The 17,828-nt window shown below is 47.8% G+C and overlaps 1 protein-coding gene across 1 annotated transcript in view; it reads right to left on the reverse strand.

The window, feature by feature from the left end:
* LOC146191469 (dachshund homolog 1-like) overlaps positions 1 to 17,828 on the reverse strand; it is a 206,653-nt gene that overhangs the window by 64,694 nt on the left and 124,131 nt on the right. Inside the window, exon 2 of the mRNA XM_084600332.1 lies at positions 3,838 to 3,965. Within this exon, the coding sequence (XP_084456458.1) occupies positions 3,838 to 3,965 (128 nt within the window). The remainder of the gene's footprint in view (positions 1 to 3,837; positions 3,966 to 17,828) is intronic.

A 17,828-nucleotide genomic window follows, 5' to 3' on the forward strand; every position in this document is an offset into this window, starting at 1 on the left:
CGACAGAGCGAAACCTTGCCAACGCGTTGGAACTGTGTCGTGCTCTTGACGCTCCAGCCACCACGACATCTCAAAACAGGTTTTTGCGTCACCGCGGCAGCAATCACTATAACGTTTTCGCTTGTGAAACAGACTTAAGAGAACAGAGACCAAGCCGTACGCACCTATCTATTGATTATTTCTTTCCACGCTGCATTTAATGAAGTTGCATTTCTCTGCTGGAGCTAGCTACTGATTCTGCTTATCTCCTATCAGCAGTGACGTACACGTACGTCGCAGCCAGCCATAAGACTATATATATATATATATATATATATATATATATATATATATATATATATATATATATATATATATATATATATATATATATATATATATTATATATATATATATATATATATATATATATATATATATATATATATACATATATATATATATATAAACGATTGCTTGCAAACTACGGCGTCATGCGTGTTCTCGCTCACACCCAGACGGCTCCTGGTCGACAGTGGCGATGCAACTGCGTAAATGTCGTCTCTGTGTCTTATCAAACCTCAACACTGTGAGTATAAGGCCGTGGGCGCGTGAGAAAATACGACATCAAACCGATTTTCACGGTTTGGGCGGCTTCTCGCAAGCATGGGTTGTTACGTCAACGCATTTTGCTGGGTTCCCAACCAAAGCACCAGTCCTGAAGGTAAGATAGTCGACTTACGTCCCTCCAGCGCACCCCCTTCGCTTTTTTTTTTCTTTTTCGCAGCCTCCTCGTCGCTGGTTTTACGACGAGCACGGCGTGTTAACTTCTCGACTGTGGAAGCGCTTCTGTTTCGCGCAGGCCAGTAAAAACGTAAGCGGCCGAACTGCGTGTAGAAAGCGCTTGAGAAAGATCGAATAGCGCAAAGGCAATTCACATGCGCGGCTTCGATACGTAAATGAGCGAAATTCTCCGGACGAGCAGACTAAAAAGAAATAATAACAAAGAAACTACTGAAGCCAACAGACAGCGCGCGTGCGCGGCGATCAGGCAACATTCGACATCTTGTCTCGCCGAGCAGTTCCGCTGGCCGTTTTGTTCCCGCTGCCCCTTCTGCGTACCTCCTCTGTGCTCTCACGAATCGGCATTTGTTCCTCTTGACGATGCCGGGGAATTTTTACAGCCTCTGCGGCGGTTAATAAAAGCGAAGTAATCGTAAAACTATATCAGGTCAATAAAAGCGAGCGGTCCTGCTTATACGCCCTTGCAGTCGCCGCCACCACTCCTTTCATTTTTTTTTTTCTTTCCTCCGGCGTCAGAAACAAAGAGAGAGAAAAAAAAAGGTAAAATATTCAGAAGGACCGTCGCGCTTGGTGCGGCTAATAAAAAACACTTCCGCGCGAGTTGCATATTCCGCGGCATCACTGACGCGAGTTTGTATTCCATTTTAAGGAGCCTCAATGGGAAGCACTCGGAGGAAACAACTTGCGCATCTCCGCGATCGCTCGCAGCTCCAAAGTACGTAGCGCCCTCTCACGCTCTAATTTGAATTTCATTCTAGTTTCGTCGCGGAAGCCGCCAAAGCTGGGTCCCATGACGTGGGGCTCGACCGCCGGCTCGACAGACCAGGGTACAGAGAAGTGAGGAAAAAGGATGAGAGTGAGTGGACGGAAAAGAGAGGACTAAGCTAATGGAAAGGGCGAGGGAAACGAAGAGTATAGGGAGGGTGAGATCGACGCAGCGAACAAATGCGAACAAACGTCGAGCGATATAAAAACACGAGAGTGTGCAGGAGCGACGTCAGAGACTCGCGCGGCACGAAGTCGCGCGCTTTTCCAAAAATAATAAATTTCGGAGTCGAAGGCGCCGAGCGAGTTGAGAGATAGTTCGCAGACTTCGGCTCGCGCGCGGCAAATAAAACACGCGAACGAGCGCGCGCATGGCGGCGCGCTAGCTGGGAACGCTGACTTTACGATTCGAGGCGCGTTCCAGCCTCGCCGCGACTTTGACCGTCTCTGTGCATTTTATTTTCCCTTTTTCTCATGCTTCGCGCGGATGTGCCGCTACTTTTTTTGTAGTTTTTTTTTTCTTTTTTTTTCTATCGCGTCGTCCAGAAACAAGACTGGCATTGGCTTCTATCTTTGTTACTGCACGAGGTTTGTGCCGTTGAGTGAAGTGCAGCCCTCGGGCGACAGACACGCTCAAAAACATTGCGCTTATAAGCAAACGCACAGAGCCAGTATGTAGCTATACGCTTCCCGAAAGTTACACGCACGGAGTGGACGTTTCACGAGCATCTGCTTATTATAGCAGCAATATATTCAACAGTGTGCACCTGTGTTTTCGTAAGATGGGTGGGCGTTATTTCTTTTGCATCATGCATTTCAGCAACGTTCCGGGATCCTAGCGGACGTCAATGCTTGTTTTGGCGTTTTATATACTTTGTTCCGAATCAATTGGAATTAGTTTGCTACGTTTTCAACTACTTTAATCTCGCTTCGGTTCTAGCCCGCCTACGCCTTTATGTAAATGAGGTACCGATGACTTGAAGAAATGAAACCCCGGTGAAACCAGTTACATTTATTTATTTATATTTAGGTCGAAGGGCATAAGACAATGCTTCATAGCGGGAATGATCAGAAACTCGGCATGAACTGTACTTTATCCCGTACAGTGTACGTAGCGCTGCAAATGAAAAAGATAATCAAATGATCTTGGTGATGAAGACTATGCACGAAAAACACATAGCTACATGTGGAGTAAGTGTGTTCGCGTATAACGCAGGATAATTTTTAAATCGAGAGATCCGGTGTTCACAGCCGTTTCAATGGTGTGCATCGGGGCTCCCGAAAACTTTAAATATTGTACCAAAGAATGATAAGCGCCAAAAACTGCAGGGCTTCCTCCTCTATCCTCCCTGAGTTTCTGATCTAAACATTCTACGACGTGTCACCAACTAGACCTTCATTTTACAGCAGCGATGAGGCAGTGGGCCAGAGCAATAGTCTCTTTACAAACTGGCGTCACCAAAATTTCATAAGACGGTTAGCGCCATATTATAGTGAAAAATGTATACACTAAAGTAGATCTTTTAAAACACTGTGGGTAACAAAAAATTAACCAGTGGTTTAGCGCGGCTTAAGCGCGGATATACATGCAAAAGCATTATTTATCACCTCTATAGCTCAATTTTGCTCCTTCTACTTTTTCTACGCCTCGCCACGTTCATCTATGGTATTTAACGGGTTATTTAGGTTCTTTAGTATGTGAAGCGGGACTAACTAATGCCTAAGTGCAACTTTATCAGAGGAGGTGAAGACAAGGATATTCGAAACGCAGCGGGAAAGCAATCATTTTATGTTTGGCGGTGTAAATGTACATCTCAAAAAATATATCTTCACCCCGATTCTGAGCATCCCCATGTGTGGGTGCGTGCCATCAGTCTAGAGGACAACAATGGCTGGCAGATTAATACGTAAAGAAACGGACTATATCGAATTACGCAGCGGTCTAAAGCTGTCGCCAGTGAAGCTGATTTATTTGATTCGATTTGGGCTCGAAACGCACTGGCGGCGAGGATTTTTTATCGAGCGGTTGCTCGAAGGAGATTTCACATTCACCCCGGCGATATCCAAAGGTGCGAGTATAGTACCGCTGCTGCATGTTCTCGAAGTGGACAACTTGTAAGCCACTTGTTCGAGAACATTTGTCGTTGATAAACACACGTACATGTGTGCAATCCGCTGTTCACCAACTCCAAAATGAACTCCTTTCAGTATATATAGGGTTCCTTTAAGAGCACCAACACCAGATATAAGAGAAACGAAGAGGATGCGCGTTGCAATGATGACACTCACCTGCAAGGTGCCCATTCTCGTAGCCGGGGTAGTCATCCATGCGGCCTTTCTTGTTCATCATTCCCAGTGGACTCCCATTGCTCGGACTCATCGACATCATCGACGAACGCTTAGGGGGCCGCACTTGGCTGCAAGAGAAGAAGAGCAAAGAAAACAATAGTATTAAAAAATGAAACTCGTTGGCCGTAAACAATGGCGCGCTTCCGCTAGCCCCCTGCCCATTGATTGTAAACAGAGATACATAGGTATGCGTCGTTTTGTACAGGAAACCACGAGCTCTGCGAAACGAAGATAGCCAGATACTTCAAAGCGCCAACTAGTTCTGGAAACTTCACTCTCAATATTTTCGCCACGAGTCACGTAGAGAGTAAGCAAAAAAGAAGTGTGTTTGGCCGTGGGCACTCGAGAAGGCGGGATGCCTTCTAAATGTGGCGGGGTGGCGGAGGGCTGTACTATACTAACTCAGAAGGCTGTACACCCAACCATGATTTTCAAGCTGACACGTATCAAGACTACGTTCTCACAACAGTAGCTGCCAGCGTCGTATCTTATGAATTTCAGATGCAAGCATATTCGCACAGAAAACAGGCTTATTCCATCAACGGTTTAGCGTTGCAGAAAGAGGCGCTGGTCCGCGATGAAATCGAAAGGAAAACCGCATTAAGCGAGCGCTCCTACTAAAGGGGCCTTATTCAACCGTATATCCCGGCACATCTTCGTGAAAGGTCCACTGTCTCCTTTCCCTCTTTTGGGGTTTAAGACGAACGCTCTCTCAGAGCTCGCGTGGTCCAAGCCCCACTGCTCTCTACTGTCACCCTGCATAGACAACAAAAGGTGTCATACAGTTTGCTTTCATAACCGCGTCCCACAAATATGCGAGCAGTGCTCGCGAACCGACCAGGGAACATGGATCGAATCAGTAAGAGGAATCGCTGCAAAACAAAAAAATGTAAATAAATTTGGCCCGGCACTACGAGAGAGCGCCGAAATTGCTGCACATCCCCGCCTCAACTTTCCTTCCCTCTCTCTTCATGAGGCGAGCAAGTCAACCACAAAAACCTGGTTTTCGTCCGCCGGGCACGCTACGCAATCAAGCCTCAAAAATCCACTTTGCGGGCGCGCGGATGTCGACGCGCGAGCGCGCTCAGTAAAGCAAGCGGCCAGCAGCGTCGCAACGACAGAGCCGCCGCGCCTCGCTCGTACTTTCCATCCAATTTGCGCCGTCCAGAACGGATGCCCCGTAACCATCTCGCTCTTGATACGGTTCCTCTCCCCGTCCCCGCCTCTCATCCTTTCCAGAATCGTTTCCTCGAACAACAACACAAGCGGCAACCAGCAAGCAACTGCACAAGTATCACCTACGTCAGCACTGCCACCGGCGGCCATTTCAATTTGACAGGCTCCCCTTCCCCTCCACTCCCTACGTGGAGACTCCAGGTTGGGCTTCTCCCCCGAACGCGCCGACCCCCGCGCTCCGCTCTTTTCCACGGGGCACCGGCGTATGTCCAAGTAGCCGATCTCATTTCCAAGGGACCGACGACGGCGGCGACACATAATACGCAGCACGCCGCACGGCGCCCATCTCTCCCGCGGTGCACGGGTGGAAGGAGTGTGGGGTGCGCGCGTGTGTAGGTGTGGACGTCGCAGGGGGGTGAGGAAGGGTCCGCACGGCGGGAGAGATGCGCTGTTTTCGCGTCCACGCCGCTCCCGCCGAGCAAAGTGGTCGCTCGGTGTGCCCCGTTGTACGCGGTGGTGTCTCGCGGAGATGAACACGGGGCGACTGACGATGCTGCTTTGCTCGGCTATACGCGGCTGTTGTTTGCTTCGAAATTGAATCGCAAACTGACGAGGAGGGCTGCGTTTTTATGTCTGTGCAGTTATGTTTCTCTCTGACGCTACCGCGAGCAATGTCCGCGATATGAAGCGAGCAGGAAGAAGGAAGATTGGTATAGCGCAGAACGTAAATGGTATATCTGCAGAATGCAGATAAAGGTTTGGAGCACGCCTGATCCTATTTGTACACTGGTCTCAGCATTCGCCCTAATTCACGACATCTAGGGCAAATAAAGTTGTTTCTCTCTCTCTCTCTTTCGCCGGAAAAAACCACACTGCGACATTACGAGCCTGTTTTTAGTGCTGCACAATAGAAAAATCATGCACACAAGACAAGATAATATGACTCAGAAGATTCTGTCATAAAAATATTTTCATCTGAAGTACTGCAAGAAGTAAAAAAATTTCGCATCGTTTCGTATGAACGGGCTATAAGAGGAAAGCGCAAGCTAAAGAATTTTCGGGGAAGTTAATTTTAGTTGTAGAAAGCAACTGCGCACAAATCATAGGGCACTGGCAGTGAGGTCTCTAAATACGCTCCTACTTTTCAGCTAAACTTACTGTTTCGTCGGAATTTATTTCATCCAATAGACTAAATAAAGTGTCTCATCAAGCGAATGAGGCGAGCAGTTGTGATACGCTTCACATGTGTCCAATGAAGTCATTGGTGCTGTTTCCGGCCGCTGGATTTCGCAACTAGTTCGATACCTCTAGAGATGAGAAATTAAACGCAAGTACGCACAAGCACCCCCCCCCCCCCCCCCCTTCCCCATTGACGCGAATGTCAAAACGTAGAGCAATGTACTTAAGAGTATCCGTTCTCGGTTGTGTGCAAGTACGAAGAGGAGGAAAGATAGCGCATGCATCCCAACGATGTATTTTGGGGCATTCGTCGTCCAAAACGTGAGAATCCGCACAGTGTTGCTACTCTCTCTCTATCTCTCTTTCTCTCTCATTTGGCCACTGGATGGCATTAGGAAAGAAACGATACTGTAGCTCTATCGGTCTCGGTGTGCACCTGATATCCGGCGTGCGTAAGGAAGGCGCTGAAATAATAAGTAAAATTGGCGCGAAAAGAAATCGAAACAGTTAAGTGCTTGAGAGTTGCTGGCTAATTTTGAATAAACTAGAGACGTGCACTGGCGTCGCCAACACTAGACCATGTTGGCGTTTCTTAACCTCCAAAACGCCCGCAGAAATATGTAAATATTTACTTATATGCATTTCGTTTTCTTCGCCAACAACGAGCACCGAAGTTACCCCTTGACAGCAAAGCGGAAAGCGTTGAGGGCAGACCTCTGTATTACGTCGTCCGTATTGCGCAATCAGTTCTCACAATGCTCAGTTAAGCCACTGTCTGGTCATGTAGAGGGGGCAAAGGCCCAGCTTGCCAAGAGCGTCAGCTCGCCCTCCCCCTCCACTGTCAGCGGGTCTGTGAATGGCGCAGCTGGAGGTCGGGTCCGGTCAAGACCGATCGTGCTGGGGGTCAAGCGCGTATACGGTATACAGCCACAACTGGCCCTTGCCTCCCTCCATCCCATGCAGGCCCGCTCTTCCCAAAGGGCTGTGCTCTGGCCACTCCGCCGCCTTTGTGGCTCGTCGTGTCCTTCCTTGCTGCCTCTTCTATTTTCATTCCCGGCTTTTCTTCTCTTCTGGGCTCTTCGCGCGAGAACGCCCTTCTTCCGCGGCCGGCGCGGCAGGTTGTCCGCGCTCGGCCACTTGAGCCCGCCACCGGCGCTCGTGTATCTGACAGATAAAGTTCCGCGGGAACCGAGTGCGATTGATTGATTCATTGTGTGCGGCCGGCCCTGAGAAAGCGCGTCGATGTGAGGTGCCGCTGCCGACGCTGCCTCCCCGCGCGAGCGGAGAGGCGATATGTCCAGCGGGTCCTGTAGCACTTCGGTCTTCGTTCCTTCTTCGATACTTTTTTTTTTTTTTGTTAGCTCTTTGTATCCTTTTGTATCGACTCGGAAGCCTCGGCTTTTCCCGCTGATCGGCTGGCTAGGACGCTTTATTTTTTTCGTCTGAACATTACGGAACATTGTTCCTCTGAGGCTATTGCATACTCACCAGATTAGTGCGATGTATCTCTAGGAATGTTGCGAGGCCAGGGACGATTATTTTTTTTTTGCTTCTGGTTCATAAAATGTGCCACGTAATAAGATTTTTTTTCTTTTTTTTTTTTGAAGTGCTGATCAATGAATAATCTCACGCGCTGACCGTTTGTTTAGATGTGAGATAAGAATGCTCCGGACCGCGAATTTACCTCCTCGGTACTTATTTTTCCAACCGCTTGCATGAATGCGTGCTTCTCTTCGGAGTTGGTCCCGTACATATTTCTGGATAGAGAGCTCGGTAATATATGCTAGTGAATGCACATGATGCACAGTCAGACTAGTATACCAGCTGAAGACAGAAAAGCAGTGAGGCAGAGAGGGCAACTGAGTGGGTGCTCCGGGCAATTTTATTCTCGCAGCGAAAGGCAACATCAAGTTTTATATAGCAGTGAATGTTTATACGTTCGAAACATTAAATCGTGTTTTCTTTTCAATTTTTCTAAAAACTGCGTCTGGATATAGGTTGAATGAGAAACCACGCAGGTACACCATCGGTGGCTGCAGTTTCAAAATTAGACCGGACTTGTCGAAAATTGTATAAGCGCTGCCTTATTCAACCCCAACACCTCGGCGTCTCTCCTAGTCTGAGTCGCTTTGGGAAGTTAAAACTCCACGAACCAAACCTAACACATCAATGAAAAGACACAAACAAGGTGTGTGTGTGTGTGTGTGGGGGGGGGGGGGGTCTAACCGTGGCGCACTTGTGTTACGTGCTCTATCCTCAGTTGACGCACACCGCTACGCAGTGAAAAATGCGCCCCTACGAACGCGTATATGAATACTATCCGATCAATGCTATCTTACACGGACGAACGGTACAAACACACGGGCATGACTGACGGGGCGCCATACTGAAATCAGCCTAAAAAAGAGAGTAGGTGGCGAAAAAAACAGTAGTGCAGGGTGACAGGTGGAGAAATTACCGCGGAAGATTCATGGCGATGAAAGTTTCGTTCTGTATGCGTAATAGCCCCTATAGATAAAATTCTTGTTTCTAGGCAGATCTCATTTCGCCTTTCAGCAGTGGCCTATGGTGGTTTAATTATCACACTGGCATGCGAGGCGTGTTGTGTTCGGATTCCAGCGCCGATGTCCCCGCCGGGTCATTGCTGGATACATACAAGCTTTTGCTGGCCCAGTCCTCAGCTTCTTTGGTGTGAAAGGCTTGATCATTAATAAGCCGTTCACCCCACATCGTTAGGCACGGCGCCCTTTGGCAAGAATGTACCCTGCGCTTTTAAAAATTAAGTCATGGTCAAAGCTCTTTCCACTTAATCGTCCCTTGGTTCATCCCTTTTTTGCACAGTTTCCATCATAGGAAGGCCACACGACACAGTCTCGGCATGACGTCTTCCCTCCTGGTCCACCAAGTACAATTGAGTGCCCCTGATGTCCCCGGCGTATGGACTTCTGCGTACAGCTTTACGCGCGCGCGCACACACGCACACACGCACGCACACACGCACGAACACACACACACACACACACACACACACACACACACACACACACACACACACACACACACACACACACACACACACACACACACACACACACACACACACACACACACACACACACACACACACACACACACACACACACACACACACACACACACACACACACACACACACACACACACACACACACACACACACACACACACACACACACACACACACACACACACACACACACACACACACACACACACACACACACACACACACACACACACACACACACACACACACACACACACACACACACACACACACACACACACACACACACACACACACACACACACACACACACACACACACACACACACACACACACACACACACACACACACACACACACACACACACACACACACACACACACACACACACACACACACACACACACACACACACACACACACACACAAAATGACAGGAGAAACTGTCAATCTGAGTCCGCTCAGCGCAAACACACGGCTCATGCGTGAGACAACAAACGGACCGCTCACCACACGGCAAACGCTCCACACACCGCGAGCGAACCCGAGCGTGGGAAAGGTTCCGAGCCCCACCTGCGACCGTTTCCGCCGTCACGTCAAGTCGGATGAAGCCCAGGGAGCCAACCCAGACTGCCTTCCACGACGGGCGCCCAGTTTAACCAAAAACCACGCGCCGAACCGACGCCCTTTCCCCAGTCTCTTTTGCACGCCGAGAAAGGCACCAGCAAGAACGAAGCGAACGCACAAAAGTTTTAATAAACGGAAAGAAATGCGTTTAAGACGCTAAAGCAGCAGCACGCAGCGTCCGCGGCAGAGATGCCGTATTATATACGAGAGATGACAGAACGAGTAGGGGCTGTACAGAGGCGAGCGTTTCGAAGGCTGCGGTGCGGCTTCCCCGAAAAACTCCGTGCCGAGTAGTCAAGTCACGAAAGTGGCACGGACGAACGCGGGAGTGAGGCGCGCTTTGATTGACGGAACCAGATGAAAACGTCACTCAAGAGGAGAGCGGGAATCGCTTTGGCGGCGAGGCTCATTGCGTTCCTCGAATTGCGTAAAGCGGGGCGCGCTCTGTGGGGTCTGTCTGTGTGCAGTCTTGCACGGGGCGATGCGCGCGGTGGCAGTCGGACAGGAAAGGGCTGCAGTATAGGCTATACGCGTGCTGGAAGTCTTCGACGGACACAGAGTGGTACGGCCCCTCGACACCGCGCCACTCCGTCCCTCTTCATCAGTTCTTTCTTCAAAGAGAAAATCGTCTCTCTATGTATTTCGATGTCGTGCATAATGGCGCAAATGAACTTCTACTTACAACAAACGCATTCAAGGGTGCAACGATTTTACGTATATAGTTTCGCGTCCACCAGTTTCCAGCATGATTATAGTTACCGTCATGAGGCTTATGTTTTAGTCAAAATAAATGTGTTCTCTGTATATGTCACAGAAGTACCATGGACGATTAGACACAACACTTAGAATTTAGTTAAAGCTGTTTTGTGATGAAGATGGGACAGAGTAGAAAAAAAAAACATTTTGTTCCTAGAGCAGCAAGCCGGTATACAGTCTAATATGATACTATATAGCACTTGAAAACTGCAACCGAATCTGCAGAATTCTAAAGCGAGAAGCAAGGCTGCAGCAGTGTGTACGAACAGCAGGTTGTGTACGACGCAAGTAATGAAACTAAGCCCCATAACAAACAGCATGCAGATGAACATCAGGTGCATGTGAATCGTGAATACTCACAATTAAACTGCAAAATGCATAAATGAATATCAGAAAGCTATAGAAAGCTATAGCAAAAAGAAAAAATCATGCATGACTAGACACCAGAATCAGTTTGTCACTTGCGACGAAGGTGTTATATATCGCGTTCCGTTGTCCTGCGGACGCGAATACATTGGACAAACCGGCAGGTGTATAAATACCAGATTGAAAGAACACAACAAGAATGTAAATGATGGTGACCAGGGCCATGCATCTTAGCACGCACTGTCGTAATTGTGGCGATGAGTCTACACGTCGCCGCAGACAACCTTGCGTGCCTGAGTTCCAAAAAAGCACTATCGTTGCTCGACACAATGATCAGTGTGTCAGGGAGATAATTGAGGCGGTGAACATTGCTCGTACAGAGGAAAGGTGTGTAAGCATGACATCAGTCGCACTAACCAAGAAGGAGCTGAAGTATCTGGATCGATGGTGATTAGGGCCTTGTCCTATCGCCTATGCCTTTCATGCTGATTGCTCTTCCTGCTCTTTCCTGCTGAAACTTCAAATGTGTATAAATGCGTGGCATATCAGAATAATAAACAGTTGGAAGTCAGCGCTCTTTTCACTCTGTCTGTCGTCGTCCCTTCTTGTGGTTCGCGCTGTAATACAAGTTAGATATGAACCAACTAGCCCGCCAAGCAACCGTTCTTATATAAGGACTATTCTAATTAACGCGCTGTACCTGAGCAATCTCTAGGTATAGCCAGCGTAACAAAAGGGAGAGGGAGACAAGGATATAACGGCACAATATTGTGTTGCACTGAAAAAAGTTTCGAGTGCATTTCAGAAACTGCACTGGAGAAATGCGAAAGCCTGAGCGTTGCTGCTACACACGGTATTTCTAGCGCCTCTCGTCGAACACAACCATCGTTCCGTTGAACGCATCAAGGTTCACCGGCATTGTACAATTGGTTTACAAGAAAGGAAAGACGCACACTCTTAAAAAAAGGTAGTTGTGGTTACTAACTTTTAGGGTAGTAACTGCTTGTCACATATGTAACTAACTAGTTAGTAAGTGCAGGTAGTATCTGCTAGGTAGTAGCATATACTACCTCTAGAAGGTAGTAATCAGAACTACCTCCAGCAAATCTTACTACTTCTAGATGTAGTATCAGCAACTACATTAATCGCCATATCAGAAATAAACGTTTTTCACTCACACTCGGGTTTAACGTCCCAAAGCGATTCAAGCTATGAGAGACGCCGTAGTGGAGGGCTCCGGCAGTTTCCATCTGGGGTTCTTTAACGTGCACTGATATCGCACAGCACCGTGCACTGATATCGCACAGCACATGGAGGCCATTCCGTTTCACCTCCATGGAAGGCTTTCGCCTTAAAAACAGAAGCATCATTTGGGATAGCACTTTGACATCAGCACTGATGTTCTGATGTGACATACTCAGTGACATACTTGAGGTATGGACACATAATTTTAGTTGCACTTTTCTTTGGAATGATGCTCAATACGCGGACTAATATGTACATCGTATTCGCCTGCGCAATGACCTCTAAATAATTTAAAGTCAAATTTCTTCTCTCATCTAGCTATTTCGAATTCAACCAAAAAATAAAAAAGCTGCGGTATCATTGCTGCTCAGTCATTTTGGCTCACTGCAACGCTATAGTCAGTTTGCTTCAAGATCCGGGAACACAACGAGTAAAGAAGAAGCGATTATAACGGAGCTCTCGCGTTAAAAACAAAGCCGAAAGAGGTGAAGAAATGGTACAGTAATGGATTAAGCCTCATTAACAAGATAATCTACAAGCTACATTTGGTGCCTGTACTAAATAAAAATCTTTTGGTCTCCATGGTCGCGAACCAACTAACCAGACTTACAAAGCCTTCGTGCTCATTTTGACCTATTTTTTTTTTGCATTCAAAACAGACAACGAGCAACGACTCGCTTCAGAGTAATGCGAATTTAATTCGCATCAAGCTGGCCTCTTGTGAACGACGGGCTATTACCGCAAACCTCGCCCCTTATTGCACGTTGAAGAACAATGAGAAACGAAGTGTTCGATTCTCTTTGCGCATAAGAGACCTCACACTTTGACCTCACTGACTGGGCAACCTCAGCTCATAAGCGGATGTGGGCACAAGCATGAAAGGAACCCGGCCGGCAGTGTTCATCGAAACGGTCTGACACACTTGCCACGCGCCTTTCTCCAGCAAAGAGATGAGAGTAGAGAAGCGCGTGCAGGGCATCGAGGCCCGCTTCGAAAGAGCGGGAGGTGTGTCGACGACGCGTGGAATCCCAGAGCCGACAAGCGGAAATTAACAGGTGGTCTCGCCCACTGGTGAGGAAACGTACACTCGGAGAAGCAGAAACGCCACAAAAACTAAAAAAAGAAAAGTAGTGCACAAGTCTAACACAGCAGCGCGCTTCAGCGAGCCGCTTAAACGAGCACGGAGAAGTGAGAAGAGTACTCTGCACTCCGTGGTCGGAACTGAGCCCAAACCAAGCTTGGCCGCGGGAAAAGGAATCGTACACGCACACGCCGACAGAGAGAGAACCTCCCCGGATCTTCTCAGTGTTGCGAGCTAGACTACCAGGCTCTCGGATCTACAGCCACCGCCTCAGACGAGCGCAGAAACTTTTCTGCCTGTCCGCCCACTCGAAACGCGCCGGAGTGCCCGCACTGTACGGTCAAAGAGAACGAGGGGCAGAGACCAGTGTGCCGCATCAGCCAGCAATTCGCACCGACAAACGAACCCGGACCGGGAATGAACAGCAGAACGCACGCGCGGCCGCTTCGAGCGAAAAAGCGGAACGCCCTTACAGACAAGGGTGCACGCGCCGGGCATGTCCCTTTCTCTCTCTCCCCTCGAAATGCATTCTGATTGTTTCTTGCCCATGTCAGTCCTCCAGCTCTTATTTGTTTCTATTTGTTGCTGTCTTTCCACTGTTGTTTCTTTTTCACGTCTTCGCCATCCAGTTGCGAATGTGGGCAATATTGTTTTCCAGTAGGAGTCTCGGCCGCTTCGAAGGTTAACGCGTTCTTCGTGCAAGCGCCGAGCCGCCGGGTGTAATTAACGCAGCCGAAAAAGGCGCGGCTCAGTACTGTGTGTACACCGTTGAACGTGCCGGACAAAAGGCCTCTTAATTATCGTTGGCTGTGATTGTACGGAGGGTTCTATCATGGTGCATGAAGAATGCTGCAGGAAAACAAAAGTATAATTAAGAAAACAAAGGTTTACGTTAATTACAGGCAGTTGTAAAGCGTGGGCGGGTAGCCTACAACGTACAGGCCACAAGGGTTAACAGCACTTTCGCCTGTTGTTGGGCGTCCCGCACGCCATGTACAAATAGGTTTCATTTTGTTTGTGGATATGTTTGCTATTTTTATACTCATTTCTGACGCTGCCCAGTGAGTTAAGCAATGTGCGCTTACGCTTCTCTCTTTTTTTTTTTTTTTTTAGCAACAAGCTGCCGAAAGCTCAACAAGCTGCCTCGGTTACTCAGTGTGTAGCTCACGCCGTCAAGACCATGCAGAAAGACGATTACGTAGGAACCATTATGACTTCATCCGCGCGTACATCAGACTACCTAACTTCATCAACGCCACTCTATCACACTTCACGCGATTAAAGCTATACGTAGGTATGAGGATTTCGGCAACGGCGTCAGGCAATTCTTGGAACGAAACCGTTGCGTAGAGGCACCTCTCTCCAGGAAACATTTTTTCCGCGTTGCCCAGCAAGGTGCCTTGACATTCCTCCTGGTTGCAATGCATGCGAAATTGTAATGGGCGTGTAGCGGTCAAGAGACACTTTTTGCTTTCCTTTTCCCCAAGCTACAGCATTACCGATTCACGGCGCGTGTTGTTCTGTGAACACTGCTATACTTTTCGAAAGTGCAGGCCAGACGACGTGATGCATGAGCTAGCTCTTCACGCCTCTTTCCCGCCCACGCTCGGTATGGGAAGGGAAACAGACTGTGGCCAGTTGTGTTGATCAGCCAACGAGGTGATACTCCGTCAGTCCGCCGAAGGAGAGAGACAGTGAGAGAGAGAGAAAGACGAGAAATGGGCAAACGCGAGAAGGACCGAGTCATTCGAGTTCCGTGGACTCGACTCATTACAGAACTGCTCTGTTCGACCCCCTCGGTGTGCGTTTTGAAGCCCGTCGGACGCTGCTTCCTTAGAAAAGCGGCTTCCTATAGTGCAACTTCAACTTACGTCTCAAACGAAGACCGGCTCGTAACCGGAAATGTGCTGCTCAGCCCTCGGCGTCATTATTTTTGGAAACAAGACGGGAATACCCGAGAAAGATCATGCATGCTTTTAAAAACATTCAGAACCTCAAAGACGCGAAGACCAGAAGGTAAATTGTTCAGAAACTTGTCTGGTCTCTTTCTGAGCGTGATTGTCGTCTGCTGCTTATTTGGTACTTTCTAAGGCGATAAAAAAAAAATAATAAAGAAAATGCTTAGATATATCAACGCGCTCCTGAAGCCAAACTATAACAAAATTTAATTATTTTAATGGGCAATAACTTTGATTGAAACTTGATGACGGGTAATACTTAATTTATAGGCCTCAAACTACCTCTCACATGCGAAGAGAAAACACCTTGGAAGCTCCTCCGAGTATTGTCTGAAATTTTTTACCTTGCACGATAGCTCATAGGGGCCAAGATAGGTAGACAAGATTTGACGTATTACTGAGCGAAAAAATAACAAGTGATTACCGATTAAGTTACTAGTGGTAAGTCACATCGAAAGTACAAATATGCACTGACAAATAGCACACAACAGATCGACAGCAGATTGCAGCAGAAGCGGAGATATTTCCCCTGATATTTCCCCGACCACCCAGCTCCTGCGAATATTTACTGATTATATGCTCATTAAAAGTTTTCTCTCTCTCTCTCTCTCTCTCTCTCTCTCTCTCTCTCTCTCTCTCTCTCTCTCTCTCTCTCTCTCTCTCCCCTGATTACCTGTCTCGACGATGACGTAGCACTTTATTTTTACCAAAATTCAACAAAAACCGCTGCAGTCGTCTTTAGTAATCGTTTATTTTATTTTATTTTTCGCGGCGTTCAACTGCATACTTGCGTCTAGGATCCAAGTACTGGGACGTCCAGACAGCTACGATAGCTTCTTCTACCCTCCCTTAAGGCAAAGAGAAAGGAACGAATTTCAAGAGGAAGGAAGCGGCAGTCGTCGGCCAGTATTAAACACGCACTGTTGACCCCTCGAACCCGATACTTTCCAGATTGCTACTAATTAAAAAAAAAAACAAAGAAAAAGAACAAAAAGAAATAAACCGCTAGCGCGTCGCGCACCGCACTGACAAATGCAAATGTTTCCAAACTTGCGAAGACGACTGCACGATTCACCGAAGCGGCGGGCATTCCACGCTAGCTGCCCTCGCTCGCCTTCTTAAATTGTTTTTGGCTTTCTTACCTGTAATTCCTTATTCTCTAAATATTTTTTTTTTCCACACCGGAATACCAGTAGGCGGCGCTAATTCAACGGCCGGGAAAAACCCTTTATAGGCGCGCTTTGCGAGCGAAGCCAAGCCAAGCCGGAGACGGCGGCAACGATGAAGAAGCGCCTGCAGAGGGTCTTCGCGGGAACATTTGTCACTGCGCCAAATCCATGCCGGCGCTTAACGCTTCGGCGGGCGCGCACGAAGACCTGATACCCTCAGCAAATATGAGAAGCCATGCACGGCTGCGATGCTTGCGATTTCACGAGCCGTGGAAGACGGCGTTCAAAATAAAGTTCACAGCCAAACCGGGAAGATGGAAACGAACGAGGCTTCGATACGAACACCGCACCGAGCGCGGGACGACTTAAAAGTGTAATGAGCTTCACGAGGCCTCGGAAGGCGAAACGCGGAAGGAACATTTGTCACCTGGCGAAACGGTAGGAGCCGCTTAGCGCGGGGCTTGAAGCATAATAGCAGGCGGAGAAAAAAAAAAAAAAAAGAGAGCAAGTCCTGATGTGATGGGATATACGTACGAACAAAAATAAAACCGAGCGAACTGTATGCAAAGGAATGCAAATTTTGTGGTGATTAAGTTTAATATGTACGCCAACATCACCCCATATGACGGCCATTCCTGAATACAAAAAGCATGCTCACTGACTGCAGCTTGAGCTGCTCCAACGGGAAATCCCCTTTCGCAGGTATAGGAACAGCAGTGGATGTTCCGTAATAGCTTTCACTGTAGAAACGCACAATGTGTTCGCATGAGCAAATATATGCGCCTAAAATTAAGCATACGAAACCACATCTCTTTATTTTCACACTATATGTAGCGGCTGCAGTTTCCAGACAAAAGTACACGCGTGTTAAAATTTGTGCGAGATCATTTCATCGGTAGGGCTGACTTGAGCGTTTAATTGGGAGCAGAGTACTGCACATATATGCTTTCACGCATTTTTTTGTTTGTATTTATATGTACACAATGAAAACTATGCGCTGATATTGATATATGAATAGCCCTTGCACGGCTGTGCCCTTTTATTTTGATCGTCTCAGTGCCACGTTCAGCGAGTATGCCTCAAGTTGGATTTGTATAGAGTTCTGAATGTGCAACAGATGACATCAATATGTCTCTATCTGGAAAACAAGAGCAAAAAAATGTACAAATGTTTGCCCAGTATGACACGCTCGGTTATTAAGCACGAACGTACGCATATTATAACGGGCGCACGGCAAAAGGTGAGAAACACGAATGGAGGGGCTGCAGTTCTAATCGAATCATTCCGTCTCCGCAGCGCGCAGGCTTCCTTTATGGCTCGTGCGGT

The sequence above is a fragment of the Amblyomma maculatum genome, chromosome 4, assembly GCF_055883805.1.
Source record: "Amblyomma maculatum isolate TAMU_Amacu chromosome 4, ASM5588380v1, whole genome shotgun sequence".
NCBI classification, from domain to species: Eukaryota; Metazoa; Arthropoda; class Arachnida; order Ixodida; family Ixodidae; genus Amblyomma; species Amblyomma maculatum.